Source organism: Corapipo altera, unplaced genomic scaffold (assembly GCF_003945725.1).
Source record: "Corapipo altera isolate COAL_440 unplaced genomic scaffold, ASM394572v1 61411, whole genome shotgun sequence".
In the NCBI taxonomy this organism is placed as follows: domain Eukaryota; kingdom Metazoa; phylum Chordata; class Aves; order Passeriformes; family Pipridae; genus Corapipo; species Corapipo altera.
Window position 1 is genome coordinate 9,484,806 of NW_020884875.1, and position 27,805 is coordinate 9,512,610.

The 27,805-nt window shown below is 38.4% G+C and overlaps 1 protein-coding gene across 3 annotated transcripts in view; it reads left to right on the forward strand.

Annotated features, from left to right (window-relative positions):
- MAST4 (microtubule associated serine/threonine kinase family member 4) overlaps positions 1 to 27,805 on the forward strand; it is a 300,551-nt gene that overhangs the window by 56,924 nt on the left and 215,822 nt on the right. For all 3 annotated transcript variants that reach the window (XM_027634973.1, XM_027634974.1, XM_027634975.1), the window contains 2 exons: positions 7,371 to 7,524; positions 23,454 to 23,575. In XM_027634973.1, the coding sequence (XP_027490774.1) occupies positions 7,371 to 7,524; positions 23,454 to 23,575 (276 nt within the window). Of the gene's footprint in view, positions 1 to 7,370; positions 7,525 to 23,453; positions 23,576 to 27,805 lie in introns of those variants that run through there.

The window sequence follows — 27,805 nt, forward strand, 5'->3', positions numbered from 1 at the left end:
GAAAGAATTTTTTTTTTCCCAGATGATACACTTGCAGCAGAGCTACTCTCTTTTCTTGCTTTTTTGGATTAACTTTTCGAACAGACTTTCTCACAGAAACTGTTATGGTGAGTCTGATCCCTCTGTGTCATTCCTAGTAGGGCTGACCCTGCTGCAGCTTCACAGTGGCTAGCAGCCTGTTGTGATGTTTTGACTTCTCTTGCTTTTTGTGAGTGCTGACAGTTTCCCCTAGTTTGGAAATGATCTTTTTGTTTCAGAAGTAAAGACCTTAGCATATCGTGTGCATTCCTGAGAAGACATCTGTATGACTCAGAATAAAAAAAAGTCTTGATGCTACCAGTAAGGAAAGTGCCCTGTGTGGTCACCTTTAACCATGGGTTGAACTGTATTTATTTGGAAGTGCATTCTGGTTTTTGATCTTGTTTTAAGGCCTTATATGAGGTCTGCAGAACCTGCTATTTTTTTGTATTTTAATGTTTATTTAAGCCAGGTGAGTAAATCCGAGGAGACTGAGGGCAGGCTGAATTGTTGAGGCAGTGTCTTCAACAGTGTTGCTTCCTTTGTTTCCTGGAAAGGGAGCAATCTGTCTCTCAGTCTGTGTGTACAGAGGCAGCACACAGGAGGCCTTCAAGGACTGCGTCAGAGCTGACAAAACTGTTCCATCTCAACCAGGGTAAAGTAACAATTGGCTAAACCAGCAGACTGCATGCATATTTATAGGCCACTTCTTGGCCTTGTAGAATACTGTGAAGGCTGTGCTTCATTTTCTGTGCAATCATGTGTAAATATATTTCTGAAAAAGCATTGGATGCAAGCTGATCTTTTTTTTTTAACATAGCTGTAGCAGATTCTTCATGTTCATCTGACTTGTATTTATTTGTTTTTAATTTACCAGGCATCAGATTTATTTTGAAGAAAAATGCAACTGTTTTAAAGGCAGATTTGTATTCTAGAATGAGTGTGAAGTAGTAGCAAAAGAGTGTGGTTTTGTCTCTGTTGATCTTTAGAAGAACTCTTAAAATATTTCTTTACTACCTAGAATATGATAGGTAAGAACATGCTATAGAGAAGCATCATGGGCTTTGTTTGCTGATTCTTTTTATTTAGATGACGACATATGTTCAGCATAATAAACTCGGCAATTGTGAACAGTGACTTTAGTTATAAGCATTGTGTTTCTGTTTATATGTAGGATATAAAATGAATAAATAGAATGGTTAAAGTGATGCTTTGTGAATCACCGAGCTTTACTATGGTTTTTTTCTCTTTACCTTGGTAAGGATGTGTTTGCAGTGCCAGTTGCAGGTTACATTCATGTGTAAATTGCGTGTTGCTGTATGAATGATTAGCAAATCTGCCTGTAAACAATACCTTTCCTGCCTCAGCCTTTTCCTTCAACACAGAGCATGAAACCTTACTTAGTGGCAAATGTTACATTTGCAGATGTAAGAGATGAGGAATTTGTTAGGCTTATGAAGCCACATTCCTATTAAGCATTTAGCTTTACAAAGATGAGAGTTTTTACCATCAGAGAAGCTCTATACTTTTATCTGATTAGGACTGGAGTGTGATGCTTTCCTTCACACTTTTTTAAACATCTGTGACATTTCTCAACAACATACTTATTAGTGGAATTTTATTTTGGGACTTCTGGTTGTTAATGAAAAAAACACCTAATTAGTAAAAGTATACTAGATATTTCCTGCTTTTTCTGCACTATATGCAAGGGTTTTCAGGTGATATCTCTCTCCTTTGGATTGGTGCCTGACTGGGGGAGGCTTAAAATGGGTGAAAGCGCACAGCCTTTTTATGGAAGCTTTGGGATTTAATATGCATATACAACATGACCTGAGGTAGAGTGAAGTTGTGCAGCATTCAGGACGAAGAAATAAAATGCTTAATGGAACATCTTTGTTCATATTTATAAGACTGAATACTTGACTAGTATTTCCCAGTTTCTGTGAGAAGTAGAAATACTGCCTGTGGAGCAGTTAGGGGAGGTTGGGGATGAAGTATTTTGGACAGTAAAACTATAGTGGATATTTCAAGAAAAAGTGGAGTGACTCAGATGAGTTCAGTTCTCATTTCAATTCAATTTTTATTGGAAAAACCCACTCCCATGTTGCAACAAATCTCAGCAGCTTGGAGCAACTTATTTTCGTTATCCTGGTGTTGTCAGTGTGATTGTGTTCTCTTAGCTTCATTCACCTTCCTGTACCCTGAATTTTTTCTCCTGAAATTCATTTTCTTTCTAACTGCCTCACACCTCATTATGTACTCGGCTCAAATTGTACTCCTAAACTCTGATTTGAGGTCTTATTTTGAATCAGTTGTCATGTCCTTAATCTTCATAAAGAGAATTCATTCAAGCTGAAGAATAAATACATCATGGTAAGCAGCTGGATTTAATGCTATTGAGGGTTTTCAAAAAATACTAATATAATCCTTTCTGAATAGATGAGCTGTTAAAAGTCCTTGGCAAGTACAGTGTGAGAAAAATTTTCTTTAGAGGAATGTAGCTGATTCTATTGACACAGAAAATAAATAGCTTCAAAATACGGTAAAAAAATGTTTGAGGGCAAATTGATTCCTGTATAACTGGAGGAGACTGTCACTCAGATTCCATCCATGATTCTATAGGATCTCTAAATCTACATCTAGAAATCTATGGTAAGGATATTTTGATGATTCTGTTCTATGTCACTTTTAAACCATTCTCCTCTAATAATTCTGTCCCTTTTTGTAAGGTTCATGGGAAGGAGGGAGGGGAACAAATAGGGTTTTGTGAAAGGTGTTATCTCCTAAATTTTATAGTGCTTCTGTAGAAATTCATCATACCTATGACAAAAGCAGGCAGATTTTTTTATTAAATATATAGAAAAATGGATTGGAAGAAATGAATGTTGTAGAACAGTATGCTCATAGCTTGGAATTTGCCATGTATTTCTGTCTTTCATAGTGCCTTTGTCGAGAAAGTATTATTCAGTATTTAATGCTGGGGGAGGGAGTTTTTAAAATAAGTTAACTATCCATGCATTTTGAATATTAACAGCAAAGGCTGGTGGTGAGATGTATACTGATTAAAATCTCTCTCTAAGCAGCCTGTATAAACTTAACCCCCTTATACTTTAGATACAGGGCAGCCAAATATGCTTGTTTTCATAGTTCTAATTTTTCATTGTTTTCATTTTTTAGCTGAAAAAAACTCCCTCTGTTATCCCATTGCTCCTCAGGTCACAAACATTTCTTTTAAAAGAGTGTTGAGAGAAGTGTGTGCTTGTAGGCTGAGTGCAGTAATAAGACAGTGGGCAGAGCATGTGATAGTGAGAACTTGAATGTATAACATGACTGTCTGTCTGTTGGAAACTGCCTGCAGGGATACAGCTATTGTATTTCTTGCAACTTGCTGTCAAGCAAGTTTCACTGATAGAAAAGGTGCAACCAACCAAACTCTGGTTATCCTGTTGCATTTGTGTGCCACCCAACATCAGCATGTGTCCATGTAACTAGTAAGCATGAGGTAAATACCACTAGAGTGATCATTGTGGCTGGGCAAAACTGAGTGCTGTGTAGAAGCCGCTTAAGTAGAATTATTTAAAATATCTCTGGTAGAATTTCAACTGACCCCAATCCTCAAGATACTTGCTTTGATGTTGTGTTGTGGACAACAACGTCTGATCTGTACCTGGTAAGACACACAACCTGAACTTTAATAGTGTTTCTGGGAGGTTTTTCAAATAAGAATTACTAAGTTTGAATAGGTCTTGCTATTACTGATAGGTTTAAATATGATATAATCTTCTTACTGAATGATTGTAGCGTCTCTTTGACTGAATTAACCACTTTGTGGGATTTGAATATGTAACATGTTATGCTTCTTCAGAATCGGGTTTGGGTTCCAAGAAAGCAGGATCTAATGTTCTTAGTTGGTTTCCTTACATGTACTTGAATGCTGTGCCTGGCAGGAGGGGAAGGCCATTCTGTTGAGGGCAGAAAGCCTCCTCATCTGCAAAGGTTTTTGCTTGAAGTGAGGTCTGAAGGGGGGCTATAAAACTGCTCTAGTTCTGGGACATATAGCTGTCTACTTGAGAGTAACATGAGACGTTATTCAGAGGAAGCTTACAAGTCTGGCTACTTTTTGCAATCCATTTCCCTCATATTTCCAAGACATCCAGAGCTGTTATGTCAAGGCTACTAAAAGGTATATCCTTGTCTACTCTTCTGGTTCTGCTACAGTATCAGTTACAATGTACAGACTTCCATCAAATACACATTGTACCTGCCCATAGGGGGTTTTTTTTCCCTTTGGAAGCAAAAGTGAGTGAGCCTTTGGGTAGCTTCCAGAAATGCTTTGTTGATATATGTGTAATTGTTTCTGTAAAGCAAGAATTGGCCATCAATATGAAAATGCTAAATTTCGTATTTTCATATTGTTTCTTTGTAACATTAGACCTTATAAATGTCTTTTAGTATAGTTGCTTCAGGTGGTGAGATAGGGTTCTCTATGTCCAGCTGAAACTAAGCTGACAGATCTGGGTAAATGTCATCTACTGTATTGAATTTGACTGTTCCTTTATTAAAATGAACTTCTGCCCTTGAGAAACCCTTGGTGTAACCTAATATATAGCTGTAATATTTTAGTCCTTAATTTGTCATATGCAAGAATGCTAACTTTTGTATTGTTATCTCCATATAATAAAATCATGTTCTCCTTCAACAGAGTCTAAATTTCACCCTCGTGTGTTTAATAATGGAAAACTTCAGAAATTGTGTTTCATTGCGATATTTCTTATGTCAGAGGATTGCATAGCAACTTTCAGACTGAGGACATCTTGTTGAAGAGCATTGGTAGGAAGGATGTCTCCCCTCTTTTGTCTTTCTTTCCTCCCCAGTGCTGTTCCCAGGAGCCTCCTTATGTAGTATCTCAGGCATGGTCCTTTGACATTGGGTTGAAATTACTTCCTTCTGGCTGGTAGCTTCTGTCTCAGTGGCCAAGACCCAGTCTCCATCTGAGGGTCTCCATTTCCATGCAAGCTCTTGAAGAAGTTTGTGTTGTTGAGAACCTGTGTGCCCAAAGTGGTGCTGGAATCATACCAAACAGAAATTTTAGTTGTGGTAGAGTCACTTAACATTGAGGAGGTATCTGTGAGAGAATGCTGTCAAGGCATTGCAAGAGATAATGGGGGATAATATTTAAACTGTCTTAACTTTCAAACATCATACATCTCTGAAGCTGGGAAAGTATCTTAATTATGAGTTGAAGACCTGGATTGTACTGTGCTGCTCTTTACTGTTAGCACCATCTTAAAGCTTCTTCTGAAACCCTGAAAGCTGTGAAAATATGGAGCACAGCTTAATTGGAAATAATGAATTTTGTAATTAGACTGCATGTTGTGGAATGCAGCAGTCCATTCGTTGTGGGAGTGACTTGAACAATCATAGAGGTTGAATATCTGTTTATAAGGGACAAGATGGGAGGGTGGAAGGTGCTAAATACTATTGTGATGACTTAAGTGCTAACCAGTCAGGAGCTTAGTACATTTGTTGATTTTTTTCTTTTCTTTTTGTTGTTTAAAATCTTCATGAACCTTATGCCAGGAAAACAGACATTTAAAATGTGGTTTGTTACTTTGAAGTGTGAATCTATTTTAAAAAAGAACATGAATTTTTGCCAGTAATTCACCTAAAGCCTTGATAGGATCATGTCATCATCAGATGCTTGGAGTAATTTGGAGTCCAGCACTGAACAATCTCTGCCATCCATGAGCAATTTGAGCATTTGCTTTTAGACTTATGTGAAAGACTGTCAAAATAATGTTTTTTTAGAAGTCAGCTGTTTTCAGTTGCTTCCTTTTTAAATGACTGATTTTGACTTAATTTGTAAATTCACCTTTTGAGGTATCTTAGAGGTTGTAAATACAAATATTTGTATTTATGTATTTGATATGCCTGTGTTTGTGGAAGAGAAATAGTAACAGTGATTAATTCAATATTCTTTTGACCCCAAACCCATCCAGTTTAGGAAATTGCTAAAGGCATAGGCTCTCAGTGAATTAGTTACTTCAGTGTCTGTTTTGAACATGAATGAGTCTTACTATGCTGAAGAAGCAGATTCAGAAATTATTTGTGTTTCTTCATGCTTTAGAAGTCTATATATCTGCAAACACTTCAATAATATGCAGATTTGATGAAACCCCTAAAACAAAACCCTAATTAAACAAAACACTAACTAACCTGAAATATTAAATACATAGGAAACTATGAACTTGAGATTCAAAATGCTTCACAGAGAAGACAGTACATTGCTTCAGGATTAACTGTAAGCAAAAATGGGCTTTGCTGTGCATCTTCGTCAGTGTTTCTGGTGATCTTGATTCTTTCAGCGAACAAAGAGGATGAAGCAGTTGGGAATGCAGGTGGGCTGTAGATTTTCTGGCTGATAAGTCTTCGTACATGAATTGTAAAAATCTAAAAGACTTTGATGTGCTTTGCTTCCTAAAAAATTGTAGTAAGAATCATGGTTTGAATGATACAGAAAAACATTTGAATGATCTGCAAAATAGGGATCCCATGCAACTGCAGCACTTCAGGGTGAAGGATGGTTGTAAAACTTTTTCTGCTTTGCATACTTATGTCTCCGCTTTTTCATTCTTTCCCTGTATTTGCTCACATGCTTTTCTTCTTGTGTTTGTGAATTTAATGAAATGTTGAGACATGAAATGTATTGTCAAAACCAAGCAGATAGAATGTTGTGTGAGAATGATGACAGCTACACAATTTGAAGAATGAGGATCTATATTTCCATGTATTTCAAAGTCAGTGTAAATGAATGCTTTATAAACAGGATAATTCAATTTTTTTCCCCACTGGCATTGATAAATCTGTTCATTAGTATTTCCCTGGACTGGGCGGTGGTTTGCCTTTTGTTGGTAGTGCAGTGCCATCTAGTGACTGCTCACAAGGGACTGGGGAGAAACTGACAAAGAAAAACGTTTGATGAGCTGATCACAGAGGTTTCAAGGTTGAGTGGTTCACAACTGCAAAAAGACTGCTTTATGGAAGGTTGAGTAAGCTCAAGTATAATCCCTTGTACCTTGTACCTGCAGAAAGTGCTCCTTGTGTTAGCGTGTCATTGGAGGTGGTGTGAACTGTACAAGAGGAGGATGACTTTCTTACACAGCCAGCACAAGTCTCACACTTGCTAAATTTTTCATTCCAGTTAGCAAATTAATTACCTAAGGTCTTTATGAATACTATTTTTTTTGCCAAATGCTGTCATAATCTTTAGTTGAGGGTAACTTAGATTTTTCTTTCAGTGAAGGTAAGCATTTCAACAGTATAGTTATGTATTTTTTTTCTGTTTCTTTCAGCTTGATCACATATTGTCCCCCCCACCTATGCCTTTCCGAAAATCCAGCAGTCCTGAAGTATCTTCTGGACTTGGAAAGTCTCCTAAATTTAAGAGGCAGTTGAGTGAAGATGGGAGACAGCTCAGAAGAGGAAGCCTTGGAGGAGCTCTGACTGGTGAGCTTGGGTTGTGTGCAATGTCACCTGGAGGTTTAGCATTTGTGGAGCTCATGGCACCTTGACCTCTGGTGTTGTGCCTTGTGGCCGAACTCCTTGGGGGAGGTGTGAGCTCCACCTGGAGTTTCCATAAAGTCTCTTCTACATAGGTTCCATGTTTGTTAGTGAAGTGAGCTCATGTCTGAGGTTCTGCCTCCATGGGCTGCTGATATGTGGCCAAGCACAGCCTAAAAAGGACCCATATCTGAAGATTTTCATGAATATGGTATTTATCTTGCCAACTTAGTTTAACTGCTTTGAGTTGTGATCTTGTGCATCCATCCATGGGGCCACATACATCTTGTTTCCTCAAGGAGCTGAAGTGCACAGATGGTCCCTCTATAGCTCTATAGCTGACTTCATTATAGAAAAGGCAGTTTGGCCTCATTTATGTGGTGGAGTTCTCACAGGGAAGGAAGGGTGTTACCAGCTAGCCACTGGCTGTGGATTGCAGCTTCTCCTCTGTGGAGCCAGGCAGAGGTAGCAGGATGCTTGAGGGGGGCTCAGGCTTTCCCTGCCCTGACAGTGTCTGTAGAAGATACCAGATGCCTGGTGTCATGACTCTGTACTGGGAGCTCCAATGGCTGCAGTGGTCACTGAAGAGGGATTGATTTTGAGTATGGAGCAAACTGAATATGAAAAAGTAGGGACTTTGTGTATTTCAAGAAAAATAATTTTTAAATTCAGTAGAATTTGGATTAAGTATGTTCGTAAAGTGCACAATTACTAATAGTTTGAAGAATTTGTTGTATTTTGTGAGAGGGACAATAGATTTCAGTAAATTTACTGGAAGGTACAAATTTGAGACTCAAAATCTTGTTTTACATGTCCAGGTGTTGTTGATTGATATTAGAATCAAACAGGTGAAATTTAGGTTAGAGGAAGTTGAAATGGTGTTTATTAGAGATATGACTGTCTTCTGTCTCTGAATTCTGTACGTTGTTAAAAGCTCTTTTTGCTTGGGGATGAAAAATGGCACCACAGTGGATAGAGCTGACTCTTCTGCCATAAATGTCTGGGAGGTGCTCTTAGAATATTTGCTTTCCTCACTTGCTTCCTGCCCTTTTCCCTAACCTTATGCTGGAAGAAGCTCCAAGAAGCTATAGCAATACCTCTGTATTCAGTAGCTTAAAATGACCTACAATGCTTCTGGTAAGTGACAAATAATTCATTTTTTCACCTAAGGAACTTAAGTTGTCTCATACTTTATGTGAAGGAAAAACAGATGCTACTGCAGGAATTTCTTGTATCATAGCACACAGTCATTGCTGTGGTTTTTAGTGTCACTAGGGTAAGATTTGCCATTTCCCATGCAACTTCATTTTTATCAAGAGTTGTCTTAATGAAGATTTCAGAAACAGTGTAAGAATATTCGTGATCCATAGGGGCTTTCATGAACGAGAAATGACTTACAGCACACAAGTGTCGATTTTGCTAATCATATGAGTGAACTCTGGCATCTCTGGTGTGTTACAGCTCTAAAAGCTTGGAATGTAAACCAAACTACTGTTTTACTGAAACTAAAAACTGCCGGCACACTTCTTATTTTTTCAGATGGAGCTGGTATGGGGTTTTAATTTTATTTTTGTTTAAAGTGGGGTGGTGGTCTTTAAAAGCTGTTCTTTCCCATGTAAGCCCTGCAGATAAAGAGGGAGAAGACAGCCTAATGAAAAAGAAATGTAGCAACTGCTGCCATAGTCTCTGGTCTTTATTGCTATGCTTGAATTATTGCTTGAGGCCTTTATAAGGGGAAATGAATATGCTTTTTGTCTGCTTGTAGTATGCTGTGCAGGGTTTCATGTCAGGATTTGGGAATATAGTGTGCAATGATGTTAAACTGCTTTATTACTAATGCACTTTAAATGAACCTGGATACCCTAGGGCTTTGGTTTCTTAAAATAGTTTAAATATCTTAACAGCTTTCATGATACTGATTAAATTAATCAAAGTCATTCTGATAACTGAAAGTTTTTAATATTCTTTTGGGATTTAAAAAAAAATGCTATAAAGAAACCACTGCAGATAGAGAACTAATTCCCAGAGTTGTTTCAAATGCTCAGTAATCTCAAGTTATTTTCAGTGTTGCTGTGGTCTTGTATTTACCTACCTTTTTTATGTACTTAAGTTTTGGGGGGTTTTAAGTTTCTTTAATGCTTAAGAGTAGTTTGCTGCTCTGGTTTGAAACTACAGGAATCACAATATCATGAAAAACAAAGCAGTGGAGCATGAGGAGGCCCTCCATTAAAATGTGCGAGCTGACATGTCTGTGGTTTGGGTTTACTTCTATGCTCACACATCCTCTCTGAAATTTGTGTTTCAATCTTGATGTTTCTGGAAAGATATTCCTGGTCCATAGGGGCAAAAATATTTGGAGACCTGTCATTTGAAAAAGTACTTGATTTTAATTAATTGATTTTTAATATCACTATGCACTAATTACTGTCTTCTTTTATTCTTTCTTCTGTTTTGTTGCTTTTAATACTCGCTTAAGCTCTAGCTTAACAATGGGTATCAGTCCATTGAGAAGTAGTTCATGAAGGTATTTTTGAAATTATTTACAGTTCAGTCTCTACCTCTGTCATTAAAAAATGCTCAACTCCTAAAATAAATTAAATGGGAGTAAATAAAGCAAGAGACATGATTCCTAGCTTGCAAATTTGCAGAATATTCCTATGCTGATGCATGTTGCTCACTCGAAATGTTAGAAAAGTGAATTGTGTTACTTTCCCTTTCCTTGTGCTATTAAACCACAGTATTATTGAGCTGTAGAGCATAAGCAGTATTAACAATGAAAACAAAAATAAAAATTTAATTTGTTTTTTTAAAACAGGATAGTTAAATTCCTGCAGGGCTGAATACTAATAGAGGTGAATAGATAGGGGTTTTATCTCTGGGAATAGGTCCTAAATAAATTGGGCTTATTGAGTTTATTGGGCTTTACAAGAGGGAATAATGTTATGCAAGATATATGATAGGAAATAAAATCTATAGTGTTTCAATATATTGAATAAGATTTGTGAAACCAGAAGGATTAGAGTTCCTGAGAACCTACTACCTTGAATTGGCTATGAAAATTATACAAGTCTTTATATAGGAATATGAGAAAAATTGAGAATGATGTACAGGGTCTTTCCAGAGGGAAGTCAGCGCAAGGGAGAAGACGGCTGGAAACCTGTGGAGGTGAGAGGGAAACTGAAATTATTTTCTACACAGCCTCAAGGACACTGAAGCCCCTTTTTTTCCCCCCAAGTTGCACAGTTTTAAGCAAGCCAGCAAACACGTGTTTTCAGTGACAAGTAAAGAATGCTTTCCCGGTCAGGGAAACTCCTCCGGGCAGATGGAGCTCGTCAGCCCTGTAAGGCCATCCATCTAAGAGAAGGTCACTCTAAACAAACCTACGTCCTGAGGACCTCACTGCCACCGTCCAAGCTCGCTCGTCCCTGGCAGATGAACCTTAGGATTAAAGGGTGGGCTCAGCTCAGCGCACACTGTGTCTCACCTAAAAAATCCACTGTGCAGGCTCGAAAGGTAAAGACCTTTCCCAAATCTTCGTTCGTGAAGACAGGCCGTACAAAGAATGCTTTCTAAAGTTGAAGAAAATGAAATAAATATTTTTGAGAATAAATCTACTATTGCTTCCTGTTGAAAATTGCTACAGAGCAACTGATATTAAATAAAGTTTGGCCAATAAAAGAAATGAATGCTGCTTCCTGGAGGCAACATGCTGCTGTTTTGGAAAAGACACTTCAATATAATTGTTGCAAGAGTATTGCTTTCCTTAATCTTCATTGCTGAGGAGGAGCAGGAAGACTTGGAAAAAGAGAGACTGAGTTTGGAATGAAAAGAGTATATTGGATGTGGCCTGCTATTAGACTAGCAAATCTGCTCTAATAGTTCTTGTTGTGAAGGGCAAGCAGTATTGCCTAATAGAAAAAAAGGATGCAAAACAGTATTTCATAGCTGTGGCTGCTAACTTTAAGCATTCATGAGATAAAACAACTCCAGAGTAAAAGAATTGGGAAGTAATTAATGACCAATTAGTCTTTTAATTTAAAAGGTCATGTTTCCAAAGGGCTATAAAGCTAAAGGGAGCATAGCCACTTATACTGTAGGGTTTGCCTTTTTCTCTTTTGCTTCTACATCATAGCTCCTCTCCTGCTCTGGATTCCCCCTTCCCTGCATGCACATGTGCCTATAACAGTCCTTGCCACATCCTTTACCTGGGAAGTAAACTGGATCTTTAAAAGTTCTGCTTGTGCCACAGACAGTGTAAAACTTGCGCTATTTGTTCAACTGCAGAATAAGCCCTGTCACAAAGCTGAGCTGTAGCTACCTGTTTCATAGTCCAAGGTCAGATGCAGAGGGAGAAGAAGATTGCTTCTGAAGAACGTTGGTGCCCTCCAGGTGCAAGGGGGTATTGGAGGCGTGCTGGACAGAATAGAGAGCAAACTGTGGTTAGGTGAGGTCAGACATCTGTGTGTACACACGTATTTAAATGCCTCTTGCAGTAGCCTTCGATTGCCTTCTTAAGCATTCCTAATGGTGCACAGACTGGGACTTTAAAACTTGTTTCTAATCAGGAGAAAAGATGTTTAATTAAAAAGCTGCTTTTCTGTGGTGGCTATTTTTCTTGATCTTTGCAAAGTTCAAAGGGCTGTCTATAGTCAGAGGGTTTTTGGCTTAAATTGTCTACAGATTTTAGTTTGCTGTGCTCAGAGATGCTTAAATAGAATCCATGGCAGAAAGTAATGTGCAAGGATGAGAAATTAAATGAGCTTAAACCTTGGAGAGGGTTAACCTGGCAAATCACTTGGACAAGCAAAACAATCTGCCCTTACTTTCATGTCCCATCCCTGCTCCTCACTTTGCAGTGTGGTGGGCGGTTCAGCTTTGTTCCCTCTCTTCAGCTGCTCTGGTACAGCGTTTGGAGATTTCTCTCTCTCCACTTCTGAAAGATATGAAAACATATTGCTGGGAAGAGTTTGGATTTTGGAGAGTGCTGCAACTGGCTCAGTTGTCTCTATACTGTAATGATAAACTCTGCTGTTACATATAAAGAAAAAAATTAGAATTTGTTACCTATAGTTTGAACTTCTTATCTTGCCTCCTGTTATCTCATGTATAACTGCCTGGAAACAGACTTCCTGCTGGGCTAGTTGTGTCTAATTATGGTAGGGCTGCTATCTCTAACCTTACATTATCTGATTTGTATAAGATCAAGTTAGCATATACAAATTTAATTTTATAGAACTTTTAATCCCAGAATCCTAAAGCACTTTATATTAATGAAGTTACTTTACGATCCAGAGATCAAATACTGTCTACAGATCACAAAGAGCAAAAAACTAAGAAATCTTGCAATTTCTATATTTTTTCTTAATATTCTTGCTTTGATCAGCTTTCCACTTCTGAGTCATCAGTCATCAAATTATGCTCAGCAATTGTTGTTATTCCCATATAACTAATCTGTAGTTGATTTTAAATGAATTTGGGGATTCTCAGTCTGTTTTTTTTGCATCAGAGATTCATCACTTTGCTAACACTAATTAGCAGAAAGATCAACAGCTTTATGGGCCATGAAGAACAAGCTGTTCTCTTATCCACGGGTTGGCATGTGCTGGCAGGACTTGGAAGAGGAGGTTTTCCCCATTCATAGAGGGAGCAGTTGGCAGTAGCAGAGCTTTTACAAACACTGTGCTGAATAAATTTTCATTAATATTGTTGAAAATGGAGATAAGCTCATTAAGGCTTACAGTGTCAAATATATGACAAAACTTGGTAAATGGGGAAAATTGAGCATGAAATCACATGATTTGTACCTTGAAAAATCTTTGGGATCAGAACCTTCCCATTACCTACAAGTGCTTATCGTAACTGTGATGTGATTAATTTAATGGCAACATTTAAAAAAGATTATTTCTATTAATGATGGCCAGTTGGTGTAATAAATGGAAATATTTCCTGTGTACGTGATCAAAATTTCTTCCAGCTGTGCTACTAATTGATTATACATATGCCACCCCATAAAAACCCCTGTAATTTCATAGCTGTCTCTGGGGATTTCGCTTGGTGGACTCTGTTGTACTGTCCTCAACCCCAGAAACTGGGATACTGTAGGATATGGGGGAAAGGATGACTGCCAGTGCTATCAGGTGCGCCTTTTTGTGAGGAATTTTACATCCTGCGTTTTCTTTCCCTCACATATCAGAGCAGTAGTATGTTTCAAAATTGCTTTCATTGTGATGCATGACAAGACTTGATGTAGTCAGTTTAGAAAGGCTTTTCAGCTGCAGCTGAGCCTGAGGGCTCTCCCCGACAGCAGAGGAGGGAGAGTAACAGCCTAGTACTGGTGTGACCACCACTTGGTTCCTGGGTACAAAGGTGGGAAGTTTCAACAGCCAGGTGTGCATGATCACAAGCAAATTACGCTTCATTCAGTAGCGCTGCCTACCCAGAGCATATCTGGGAGTCTTTTCACTGCCTTCCTCAAACATTTCCTTAAAGCACCATATCATGTGTTACACTTACTCCAGAATTAATTGAAAGAGATAGAAGCAATCTCATCTATAATTACACGTCTGAGGAAATGTGTTTCGGGTTTTTTTGTTGTTTTGCTTTGTTTTGTTTTTTAGGCATTCAGTGCAAAGCTGTCTTCTACAGATGAAGTGAATATATTCTGCTATGAAATATGTGTTTTTAGCTGGTTCATGGTGCACTGGTGGTTGAGATGACATTAAGTTATATTTGTCATTGACAGTTACCTTCATCATTTAAGACTTCAGTCAGCCTGCATAGTTGAGTTGATTTTTACTTCCCTGTGCGCCTAGCAAGATAATTTCCATATTCTTTGACATGTCTGGGGTCTGCATCATGTAATAGTCTGAGACGAGAACAGAAGATATTGTATTCCTGTCTCATTATTTTGCCTTTAACTCCTCGATTGCTGCTTAATCGTGCTTGTATCATCAGAACATGAGAAACTGATTGTTGTTGAGATCAAAGCAAACTGTAGAGTGCCTAATTAGCAGATATGTTTGCAAGCTGCCTGTTTTGAAGGAGGAAGAAATAGAATTTAACCCTCTTTGGGACACTTAAAAAAGCAGCTGGAAAGTTGTTAAGAGTCATTTATCATAGTGGAAAAATTAGAAGTGGAAAAAATTAATCTGCATATTACATTTCCGAAGTTTGAGTTGTAGCTCCTTAAGAAATACCCTTAGAGCTGTTGAATCAGCTGGCTTAAGTATGGTTAGCACTGTAACTGTAGAAGCAAAGATGAAAGAAGAATTTAGTTAAATGGTTGGATTTAATCATCTGATTAACTAAATCTGAGCACTGTGACTCTGCAATCCTATTGTTGTTCGTACCTGGACTTGTTAGTACAAAACTGACTGCAGCATATTTATAAATAAATCATAATTTCACATCAAGAACACATGATCTTTCTAGAGGCTTAAGTCTTCCTGTTTTTTTCTATGGTCTTTCTCTAGAGGTGTTGTAAAGCAAATGATCTGACCACATACTTGCTTTCTTCAAGTTGGTTGCTTTAACTTAAATTGAATGTACAGATTGAGAAATGTTTGAGGAGAAAAACAGTCCTGTGCTTAATCCTTAAAATGAAGGTTGAAGCTTGAGTGAAAAAGTTCATAGATATTTTCCAGTGAAAACAGGACCAGGCTTTTTTATTAGGAAGCTTCACTTTTTGAAAAATGACTGTAAGCATAAAGTGACAAATAATTTCTTTGATTATGTGGATTAGCAACATGTACATGAAACAAAAATAGGGATCATGCTTGTCTTTCTTAATGTCCATTAGGAATTGCTGGGCATTTTCCTCAGTGCAATGGAAGACATTTGTTTCTTATCATAAATTCTATTGAGCAAGTAGGAAAAAACAAATATTGAGATGGTGCAGAGTTGAGAGCCAAGAGTATTGGCCACTGGCTGAAGTAGTTGTTTGTATAATGTTTGAACTGAGCAACAGTGAATTTTTTTAGGTCTTCAAAATTAGACCATGTGTGTTCCAGGCACTGCTCTGTAGCATGTCTTCCAGTATTTAGAGTTGCAAATAACAGCTGTCTCTGAGCTCTTAGTGTGCAGGATTCTTGTTTTAGCAAAATTGACTGTATATCAGGAGGAACTCTGTCTCATTATCACTTAGATGTAGTTTAATGTGCTTTCGGTAGCATTATGTGTCCAGTATGAATCTTAAATTGCTGGGTTTTTTCTACTTCTTATCTGAGTTGCAGAACTAGACCTTCAGATTGCTGTAGAACAGATGTAAACTATAAAAAAGGGTGAAAGAGAAGCAGTAATATCTGTCTTAGAGTTGTGTTGTAGAATGGACCAGCAGTTTAGAAGTTTTGCAGCTACATGTGAGAAGTATGGGAAAAGGATCTGTTTGTTGGTAAGATAAAGGAAAGGAAGCTGCAGAATATTCTGTCTCTGAGTTTACTGATAAATATCTGCAACTAATTATTTTGCTGAGTTGTATTTCAGTAGAATTGGGAGGTAGAGAAGCAGAGTAATGAATGATAACTTCAGGCTGTAGGGTGTTTTTATCATGTAGTTATCAGTATCACTGGTTGGCTTACACCGCTATTGCATCAGATATTTTTGGTATGGAAAACTAAAAAAAAAACAAAGCCCAAAAAACAAAACTAAAACCCCTCCAACCATCCTTACCCTCCAAATCTAATTAAAACTAGAGAGATTTGCTGGTGATCCCAAATGCCTTTCAAATATTTTATTGCTGTCGCAGTACTTCAATAATAGATTGCAAATAGTCAAACTAGAAATGTAGCTTCAGTGAATAGCTGTTAGCAAAGTGTCATAGGTTTGAAAAGAGATGCTGGAATTTTTTCCCCAGTGTCGTCGTCCCCCCCGCCCCTAGTTGTTTCTTCTGGGATGGGGGGAGCCGGCAGAGCGAAGCCGCACGTGCTGGGCGGCGAAGGGGGATGGAGGAGATACCCTGGAAGAGCGGGACCGGGGGCACACCCTTGGGAGTGTTTTGTGCAGAGTTTTTTGGGCCCGGTTTCGGCCGCCTCCTTTTTTTTTTTTTTTTTTTTCTTTTCTCCTGAGGGGAAGATTTTTTCCCCACGGGACACCTCATGGAGGGAGAGACTGACCCATCTCAGAGCGAAGTATTCTGCTTTCGAGACTGTACCTGTGGCAAAAAGGACTCTTTCATTGCTGGCTGCAAAGCCATTGGCTGCCGGCCGCTGAAAGCACACGTGGCTGCGCAGTTGTTGAGCTGTTGGGACAGTTTTGCCTTCAGCCTTTTCCTGCCCTTCCTCTCCCTTTTCCCCATTACCTCCCCCCGCCCCCCCCCCGGGCTGCTGCGGGTTTCTCCCCCCCCACCTGGGAAATTGGGACTTTGTGTTATTTCTTCTGAAAGTTTTGATTGCATCATTTGTTGTTTATTCGGATTTTGTTAATAAAGAGCTGTTCTTTTCTGCACTTCCACGTGAAGTTTCTTAATTTTTAAGTTGTAATCTTGTTAAACTGAGACACAAAGGAACTCTGAGTAATTTTCATATCAGCAAAATTCTGTATTGTCTTTTATGTGACTTTCAGTGAGAGAAATTTTGTTCCAAGTGTTAAAATGGTATTTGTTTCTGGGATAAAATCTAACTGTATGTGATGACTTATTCTTGGTAATTGACTTACAAACAATCTTGATTCTGAATCCCTTTGCAGTTAATGGAAGCTTGATTTTCTTTTTATATATATGTATTTTTGGATACTAATGCATCCTACTAATTTGTGGTCCAAAACTGGATGTGCCCTTTTCCAGTTCCAGTTCCACCAATATTGATGAAATTTTAAGATAGATCTACTGCTGCCATTTTTTTTAAGTTCAGAATCTCACCCCAAATTTTTGCCTTTAGTGGGCCACATTTATTTCATGCATGGCCAGAGAGAATCAAAGAATCATAGAATATCCGGTGTTGGAAGGGGTCCATGAGGATCATCAAGTCCAGCTCTTGGTCCTGCACAGGACAACCCCAAGAATCACACCACATGCCTGAGAGCACCACTTCTTAGTCTAATTTTAGAAAGTGAAACCAAAATAGAGCATTTTGGGAGATTTTGTAGTACATCGAAAAGTGAAAAAACTATTGTGAGCAGGATTTTTTTGCAAAGGCTTCTTGTACAGTAACAAAAGAAATTATATTTTAGTCAATTATAACTACAGTCTTACTTGAATAGTATTATTTTTAGGGGATAGACTGGTTGAAAGAAAAATTTCACTTCCCGCATCAGACTGGGAAATTCACATTGTTTATTAGCTTCAACCATGTGTAGCTGAGTAATATGCAAAACATGCTAATTTTCTTTAAGTTCTGGGCAATAAATGAGGCATTAATAAAATGGTAACCCTTTTTCTTTTGCATACTGGTAGTCATTTGAAATTTAAGTGGTTTGATGCAGCCACAATATACTAGGGGAAAATATTGAAAAGTTTCCTAGTGATGATTTTAAATTCATCCACTCTTCTTTTACTTTCCAGTTACAGCTAATGTGAATTATTTGCTTTACTTCTGTAAAGGCAAAACCTTGCTTAGATGCCAGAAGATTTTCTCAGTCATATTTAATTGTTTAATTATCAGGGTGCTGAACATTCGAGACAAAGTTATTTTTAAATTTTAACTGAAAATGGAAGATTTCTAGGTATTAGACTTAAGCTCATTAAGTAATTCTCAGCCATCCTGTTGATATTTGAGAGGGACAGAGGAAGGAGAGTAATACCTCAGCAGTAGGAAAGATTTTTCAATTTAGAATAAAGCAAAGCCCACCTTTTTTGACTGATATTTGAGGAATTGTATGTGGGCTTTAGTCTCTTTTGGCCTTATACAGTAAAGCATACAATGAATATGCACACACTGAGTGCAGTAGAAGTAAGAAGTAACAAAGATTCCACTTGGACCTTCTACAAATATCCATTGCAAAGAAAGCTAGACACAGGAGAGACAAGTTCAAGGGGAAGATGACACTGAACTGCAGTGATGTATTACCTGTGTTCACCAACAGTGAGGTAATACTATTAAGTAATGCTAATTTATTACCGTTATGTAATCAACTTAAGTCACCTTTCATTGAAGTACATTTTGATAAATGTGCTGGACTAACAAGGATTGCATTCAGATATGGAAAGAGATGGCATTGATTACAGACTTCAGGCTGTCTTGGTAGTTTCAGGCTACAGGAAGGGTGGTAAAGATACCAGCAAAGCCTCTGCAGAGGAAATGGGGGAGGAAGCCAAAGACTATTTTGGGATTGAAGAGGGCAGCAGTAAGGAACCTGTATCAGGATATTACTCATCTGTATCAATACCTGATGAAAGTAGTATGAAAATTACTAACAGTGTGGCAATGGTCTGGATGCTGGCAGTATTATGTGCTGTATATGGGCCAAAATACTGAATTAAGTATCTTAATTCACATGGAAGGGATGAAGTGAAGTCCCTCACAAGTCAGTTCACTCAAAAAGGAAAGTAGCCGCTTGGAGCATTAATCTTGAAGGCAGAAATGAATACAGTGTGAAAATCAATAATGCATTTGAGCTCAAGTTTTATGTGTAATGCTGATATTTAAATCACTTAACAACAAGGGAAAGTGTGGATTTGTGTAAATTCAAGGGATTATTAAAAATAAAGGGGTAAATGTATGCAACTATGAATGAAACTGTAGCAGGAAAAAAGGAGTACTATAATGGCAGGAAAGGAGGAGTGGATAGTCTGAAGGTTTTTTTTTTTTTAATGGAAGAATCCAGGGAGAGTTGCTGACTAGCTCACTGTGGACAGGGATTGTTTTATAGCGTGATAGTTTAGTTCAGTGGCACCCTAATCCCTTCAGAAAAGCAAACTGAATTTTGGAAGAAGTTTTTTTTCTGTAGAAAATATTGATGTTCAATTTTGAAAATGAAAAACCATTTTTATTGCAGTCCTGTAAAGTATGCCCAACTTTTCTCTTTTTGAGAAGCACAGTATTGAAAGTACTATTGTTATTTTCCAGATATTTTGTTGCAGCTGGCTGTTTTCCTGCTAGTATCTCTCTGCATAAAGATTAGCGTTATTCCCAGATAAGACATTTATCTGTTACGATCATTTTGTCTAAGCCAAGGCTATTTTTGCTTCTGTAGAAAACATACTTATTATATGCTGTTTCTGTGTTTAATAGCCTGTGTACTTTGAAAAGAAGAATTGGAGTTCTAGACTGTCTGCTTGCCTTAATTTCAGTATTTTGTGAAAACTGCAGTAGTTTCAAGGCTCCTGTTTGTGGTAAAGAAGTGAGAGGTCATTTCAGCATCCCACACGCTCATGATTTCGTTGGCAATTTTGATTGTGTTTACTGCCTAATTAGCTCTTCAACAGACCCCCTAAGATTATTTAAAATATTTCTAGATGTTAATCATGCAAGAAAAATAATGAAATATTAAGTTAATTCTTAGAGTGGCGACACTGACCTTGATGCTGAGTTATTCTACTCTGCTTTCCTGTCAGTCAGGCAAAATCTTACAGTTAAAGGAAGGGCTTAGTACAGGATTTTTTCATAAACAGTAGGATTGCCTCTCCTCTAGCCTCTGGACCAAGATATCTTAGCCTTTCTTTCAGATATTTGAGCAAGATAAAAACTGAGTAAGATACAGATTACTGTAAAGGACAAATAGTAAAGGTGGCTGTTAGAGATGCCCTACACCTGATAAGGTACAGAATGCTCTGAGGGACTGATGTGACCAGGAATTACGATATTGGCTCTTCATGTTTTTGATCTGGTGCACATTTAAAATAACAAGGAAGTCCAAGCATTAATAACAGCACTTACTTCTCACATACCTTTCTCCTTCTAGACTAAACTGTCTTGTTATTTAAATCTTTTTGGCTTGGGATCAAAACTTAAACAAAACTGTCTTAGTTTGTGGACAAAATACAAATAATTGCCTTTTTTTCTTGGGAAGCTCAGTGGGATTCACATGAAATGAAAATTAATGCGGTCTGGGAAAGCCCTAGTGTCTGACAATGGATTTTGAGACTAGTTTTAAACCCCTGTGTCCTAGTTCCAGCCAGGACAGAGTTAAATTTTTTTTTTACAGCAGCTAGGCATAGTGACACACGTGTAGTCCCAACTGCCTAGGGAGGCTGAGCCCCTGGGATCGCTGTAGCACAGGAGTTCTAGGCTGCAGTTTGCAGTGCTGAGTGGGTGTGGCCAAGACCCGAATGTTATTCAATACATCATTGCCAGGGTGTTGTGGAAAGGGACTTTTTCTCTCAATTCCAAGGAAAAAAGAGTTCTTTTTCAGTCATGGGGAAGGCATGGCAGGTGGAGGGTCTGTCTGCAATTGTTTTCATTGTCCTGGGCTTGGTGAGAATTCTTGCATGTAAATCACACTCTCTTTGTACATTTTTGCTATTAGTATTGTTGCTGTTACTCTTAATTTTCCTATTGCTGTTTTCAGTAAATTCTTGTCTCAGACTGTGATTTCTGCCTTGTGTATCTCCCACCGAAGAGGGAGGGGAGTGGCTTGTGGTTTTCTTTTTAGTGGAAGTACAGTACCATTCCTAAACTGCAACATTCTATGAAGAAGTACATTGTTTAACCAAAGAGTGATGATGTTCCCCAGTTTTAGAAAAACTTTATTAAAAAATACCTGTTTTTTCCTTAAAATTCTCTGTTGTTCTAAGCATCTTACTCCTTTTGAAGTATTGATTTCTGTGAGGATATAATGCCCTAAAATTGTGCTACAGTTCTGAAGCTGAAAATTGTTTAGCATACTGGCTTCTAGAGTGGGTTAATACGGAGTTTCTGAGAGGGTTTTGTGTAATGTATGTCTAGTAGACAAAATAGGTGTTGCTGAAGCATTTTGGTGATGGCTTGTTTGGAGCTGTCTTCATAGTGCTGGAATTCTGGAAACCTTCTTGCAGTTTTGTTACAATGCTTGTAGTTTGCATTTAGTCTGAGATTTTTGTAATCAGGAAAACTAGCACTAGGAAATGTCTGGTTTTATCCCAGGATATTTTTCAGTGTGGAAAACATTAAAGAAATAAACCACACCCATTTAAATGGAAAGTTTGTACAACTTAGTTTTTTGCATGCACTTTTTAATTCTCTTTTTGCTGTCCAGAGGAGAAGGAATTAATCTTTTGAGGTCATAGATATAAGTCTCTCTCTGACTGTATATGTCATATTGGTATATTTCAGGATTGACATTAGTGTAATATCAAAGATGTATTTGTTGCAATCAGTGCGTTAAGCTTTTTATGGCATCCTTTTAGTTGAGTATGATGGAAACCTATATAGAAAGGGAACCTGAATTTGATAGAAACAGGCAGAGAGAGCAGATGGGAAATTAATTCAGGTTTTCCAGTTCTTGGAAATGTTATCCTAGATAATTGGGCAAGAAACCACAGCTTTATTGTATGGTTTTCTTCTAGTCTTGGGCAGGCTGTTAGCAAATTGGATGAAAAAATGTTTATGGGTTCTGCTTTACCAGTTTAACAAAGAACAATAGCACATTTTGAAGACTTATTGGGAAGTGTTAAAGACTATCGTGGGCTGCTGCTTGGGAACTCTCTAGCTCCCAAGACAATCACTTCCAGAGATCTCAGCAACTCTCTGTAGATCTGCTGTTAAAAATAAGGTTATGGAGCTGAGGCATCTTGATTTCCTGGCAAACCTGTACCTGTTTATCAGAGTACAAATCCTTTGTCAATGGTTACACACATACCCACTCCATAGTTGTCTGAGGTGACAAGATTAATGAGGTGGGAATTAGTGATTTCAAGAAACAAATGTTTAGGCCATGTGGCCTGGTGATGTTTTTCATTTGATCTGTTCAGTCAAAACCTTGCATTGTGTTTTTGAACCTAGATTTGATTAAAATTAGAAAGTCTTTTGAATTGTTGCTTTGCATCACCTTGTTGGTCTTCTAAGAGAAGTCAGTTGGTTTAGTAGTATGATTGTCTCACTTTTGCATCATTTTCAGAGATAACTAAGAATTTAAGGTGGACATATTGCCAAGACAGTATATATAGCCTCTTGTCCTGTTTCTTGACAGTGGCTGAAAGTAAGCAGAACATGCTTGTCCGCTTAATATAATTCTCTGAATATTCTTGCTGCTTGTTGGTAGCTCAGGGGCTTCATGAGCTGGAGATGTGGTCTGCCTAATTAGTACCTGTGGGGACACAGTCCATACTGAGTGGCAGTGCTCTGACTTCCCACAGTAGAGTGACACTAAGTGGTGAGCACAGGCAGGCACCTGGGGGGGAGGGGTTACATCCACTGCTCCCTGAGAGCCCCGTATGAGCACTCCTGAGGAATAGCTGGCCTGGACATTGGTGATCTCCACTAATTTGGGACACTGGATAAAGATACTTTCTTGGGAATTGAGTGATATCTATTGGGTAGATTGTAAGGAATTTTGGAAGAGAAGCAGAATAGTCCTCACTCATGTAATGGTGTAATTGTTATCCACATAATAAGTGTCTTATTCCAATAAACCTCACTTTGTCCCTTAGACATAGAACATTATTCCTTAAAGGGGTAGATAGAGGCATAATTTTATTCTAACCGGCTTTCAGAATTTAGGTTTCTTTGGTTCAGAACCACCATTCTGATATTTGTATCTGTAGTATCTTTAATTGTGCTTCTAGGTAGGAAAAGGTACAGTTGTGAGAATACTGAAGACATGAATTTGCCTATGAAATTGTAGCTTGTGGAAGGGTGATGTGAAGGACTAGGAAGTGAGTAGTAGGAATTCTGTTCTGGTGAAATCACCTGTGATCAGGACTGTAGTGTTTTAGGGTGGCAAGAGCATTATAGTAAATTTTGTCCATTGCATTGCCTCATCTGAAATGTCTCCTCTTTTTAACTCACTCTTTCTTAATTTGACAGGCAAGTATTTGCTTCCCAGTGCAACTGGACAGCAGCTGTGGCAACCTATAGAAACCTCAAATCTTGTTCGCATGCGCTACCAAACACTTGGGCAGTCAGCACCTTCACTTACTGCTAGTTTGGTGAGTAATTCTTTTCAAAGCTAGAAATGTACCCAAAAAAAATAAAAATCTCTGTATCTATTAGTGGGGGAATGGAGATCAAAGCAGAAGTTTATTTCCAGACCAACCTCTCCTCCTTAAGCAGCATTTTTAAAATATCTAATGCATGTGTGCATATAACATTACTTAGTATGTTGAGTGCAGCTGAGTAACATTTATGGTAGCAGTAACTCTGAATTGGGTTACTGGATTCTACATAAAGTCTGAACTGAATGTTTCATTAATATAGGTGTTTGCATATAAATGGTTTCTTTCATTGAAAAAAGGCATACTATTTTAAACAGGACAGCTGTCTTCTATTGCTTTCTCCTGAACATTCTTTTCTATCAGTGTCTTTCCACTTCCTGCAGTACTCTGTCCTTAGGAGGACATAGGTGTATGAAGCATGAGCTTAATTAAAAACTTTGGATACAATGATAAGAGAGAAAGGGGAAGAGATGTGTCATACACTTGAACTTCCAGCTTTTTGTTTTCAAGCATCCATTTTGCTGCTTTGTGCTTCTGCATGTTAATATCTTAAGAAGTGTTGAAATTGAATGCGGGACTCTGTGTACTAGCCTATACTTTTCTTCAAAGAGTTACTGTAATATATTTCTTGCTATATAAAAAAAGAAAAAGAATTATTAACATTTTGCCTCCCCCCCCTCCTGCCTTTGGGGTGGTTGTTAAAACCTTGTTGATCCATGTCTGCTTTCTAGGGGAAGCTTGTTTTGTGGTTTGTTTGGGATTTTTTTTAATGCAATATTCATGTTGAAGGCAGCTATGGTCAGCCAATGCTGAACAGATAGCACCATGACAGTTTTTCTTATCACATTGATGTGTAGATGACTGTTTTCTCCGTGATCTGTCTGAAACAGTATTTTGCTTCAAAGGCAACATATTTTCACCTATAAACCTAGTCCGGGTTTCTGCTTAGTGGTGGTGCTGTTTGTGGCTCTTTGGGGCAGATATGATTTATTGGACTCCACACTTAATAGAAAGAGTTGATTCTATTGGATCTTGTATGCTTTGAACTCTAGTATCATCCTGTGTATTTTTTTGTCTAGTCTATTGGTAGAAACATTGTTCATTTTGAAGGAAAGATTTGGATTATGTGTAATTAAAATGAAAAAGAAAATAGGTGAATGCTCAGAAATCAATTTAAATTGCATGAAACTGTACATTTTTTCCTTCTTTTTTGTATTTGGGAATAAAAAATAATTTCTTCCAAATTAACTAAGTCTAAAAAGTGCTGTTGCTATTTGATTCTATTTCTGTGTGCGCAGTTATTAGGTGACATGCTGCTATTAATATTATGCTTTTGTTTTGGCGTGATGCTTAAGCTATAGGAAGAGGAAGATGCAGCAGCATTTTGACAAAAAGTATTTTAAATGGTCGTAAAACAATGGACTAATGAAAAATTCAGTGAGCCAGGCTTCCTTAAGGACCTTTCACTCATCACCCATCTAGTTTTTTGGCATATCTGTCTGCCACAGACTTCTTCCTTCCTGTTCCTCCACATCTTTTATCTGTGCCTGACTGCAGTTTCTTTCATGCTGGTGCAAAAACAGGCAAGAGCCGTCTAAGCAGATCTGAGCAGATTGTGCACAGGGTGGAGATGCAGGTTCCTCGGAAGTATTTATTTCTTGTCTGGAACTGCTGATCAGACTTGCCTCCTGAGGAGGTTAATGTTAATGTCATACAGCCAGAGCTCTTCTCAAGCCTTCTTTGACAAATACGTTGCTGTCAGGCTTCTGAAAGACTCTGACCTTTGCTTAAAAGGGGCCATAAGTTAGGGATCACTCCTCTTCCTTGCTTTTTTTTTTTCTTTCCTTGATGCTGTGATTTGACAGAGTTGAATATGGCAGGTCTATTCTTACATTCTACTAAGGGGAGTTTTTAATTATATTTAGGACAAAGTTGCATAGAAGAGATTTGTATGAAGAATTTTCTGTAGCTGTTCACAGTCTGAGCTGAAATTATTTTAAGTGTATTGTTTCACTTGTGAAAAATTATATTAGTTCCTCTTCTAGGAGTGATCATTTTTGCTGAGATTGATACTTAGCTGATGTGGACCTGACTGAGCAGTGATTATGTGCCAATATAGACAGGAATGGTGAGCGAACAGGTCAAGACACATGCTAGCATTTAGTGCAATTGCAAACGTGGTACAAAAGACATTTTCCCTTCTTCTGTCAATAATTTGTAAGAACAAAACCACTTACTGGGGCGCAGATATAAAACCTTTCTGTCGGAAACTATAGATTTTTAAGTGACTTACAGAATGTTGATTAAAAATGGGCCGCAGGTGTTGCTTTAGATGGAGTTCAATAGCTGTGCATGATTCACTCACTATAAATTAAAAATACAGTTTCCATGTAGACCCATATAACTGGGTTAAAGATGTGTAGGGAAGGCTAATTTTCGGATGAATGGGCAGTGTATTGGATTTGATGTGGGCTTTTAATTCAGAGATAGCCAAGTAGATAGCCTTGTTACTCTTCAGTTTCTGGGATGAGCATTTTGAGCCGTCCACAACAAACAGTTTCTGTGGTGGTGACACAGATAATGGGAGTCTGCAGAGAGTATTAATGGGGAATTAAAAACATTAAGAAAATGATACAGAACATCTTCAACACTAAATAGAAATGGGAAGCTGAGGTGTGGAGTGGTTCTCAGGATGTTTTCACAGGTCATGTTGTTTTGGTCAGTCTCTTCCTATTTGCAGTTAGTGGAGAGTAATACATGCTCCTGGAAGGTAATTCAGTGTGTGTCTCAGTGTTGAGTTCTGCAGGAGTGTAGGGAAACTGTGGTAGAGATTGTTTGTCTTACTCTCCTTGCACTGTAGGCTGACAGTCCTCTTGCCTGATTTCAGGCATCTCTTTCATAGTAGGATGGATTGGCCTCTGAAAGTGCTTATTTTCTGCTGAAGTGGTCTGGGAGGCGACTCGGAGTTGCTGCCTCATTCAATGTCCAAAGTTTAGGAGTAGTTCTCCTGTTCTCTGCTAGCCCCCTGCCACTCCACAAGTATTTACAAATACCATTTGTTAATGTAATGTTTTGATTTGTCTGTTTTTATTACTGCTAGCATAATTTTTGGAGAATAGTTCAAAATAAATGGAAATAAAGACAATTTTGTTAACATCTTGTAGTAAGCTGATATGAGAAATAAAAATATGGTTTTTTTATATAAATAGGCGTATCGTGAAGTTGTAAGATATCCAAGTTCCAAGACCTGAAGTTGGGTATCAGGGTCTCTTTTGGTGGGATAAGGGAAATGAGAAAATTCTTAAAATTAAATCTTTTAGGGCCATTTTGTACACAAGGTTCTTCTTCTCTTTGGGCTAAGAACAAAGGAAGATCCATCACCTTTGACAGGGGATGGCTTGCAGCCAGTTGGGATAAAGGGAAAGCCCCTTTTCAGAGAAAAGAAACCTTTTTAGGTAAAAATGAATACATTAAAACTTACCTGAAAAGGGTGGGATTTTGTGAAACTATAAAATGTATGGAATTGTCATGGTTTGAGATAGCCCCAAAATCCAATTCCCTAGCTCCATTCCCCCTCCCACATCTCACCCAATGTGAGATGGGTTTTTCCAGACAAAACACAACCAGACTCAAAGTGGGGAAAAGGGAATATATTACAATGACTGTACAAATAAATACTATAACACATTATACACACGATCACAACTATCTCTACCATGACATATAGTATTTACAATGGATCAGATCTCCTCTTCCCTCCAAATAAAAGTCCAGGAGGGAAAGAAGGACAGATCCCTTCCAGTCTCTCAGGGCAGCAGCTTCTTCAGAGTAGCAGAAGCAGTCTCTCTCTCTCTCTCATGCATGCAGCTGTTTCTGGATCTCTGCCAGCACCCACGAGGGAGGTATCCAAGCTCCCTCGGCCCCGTCGTCAGCCAACCGAGGGGTCTTCCATGGGCTTCGTAACCCCAGACAAGGCCGTTCCACCACGTCATATCACGGAGACGCAGGGGGTCTTCGTGACAGTCTGGTATCTCCAGGAGATTCAAGCTCCTTGCAGGGCCTCTGTGCCCTGCCTCAGGCTGCCACCTTGGCAGCAGTGCGAGGGGGGAGCCAAGGTCACCCCCTCTGCATTCCTCTCCGTCCCGGTCCAGCTTCTCAGGACGCTCCGAGCTTCTCAGCTGCATGTCTCTGTTGCTCCGTCTTATCTCTTCTGGCTCTCTGCCA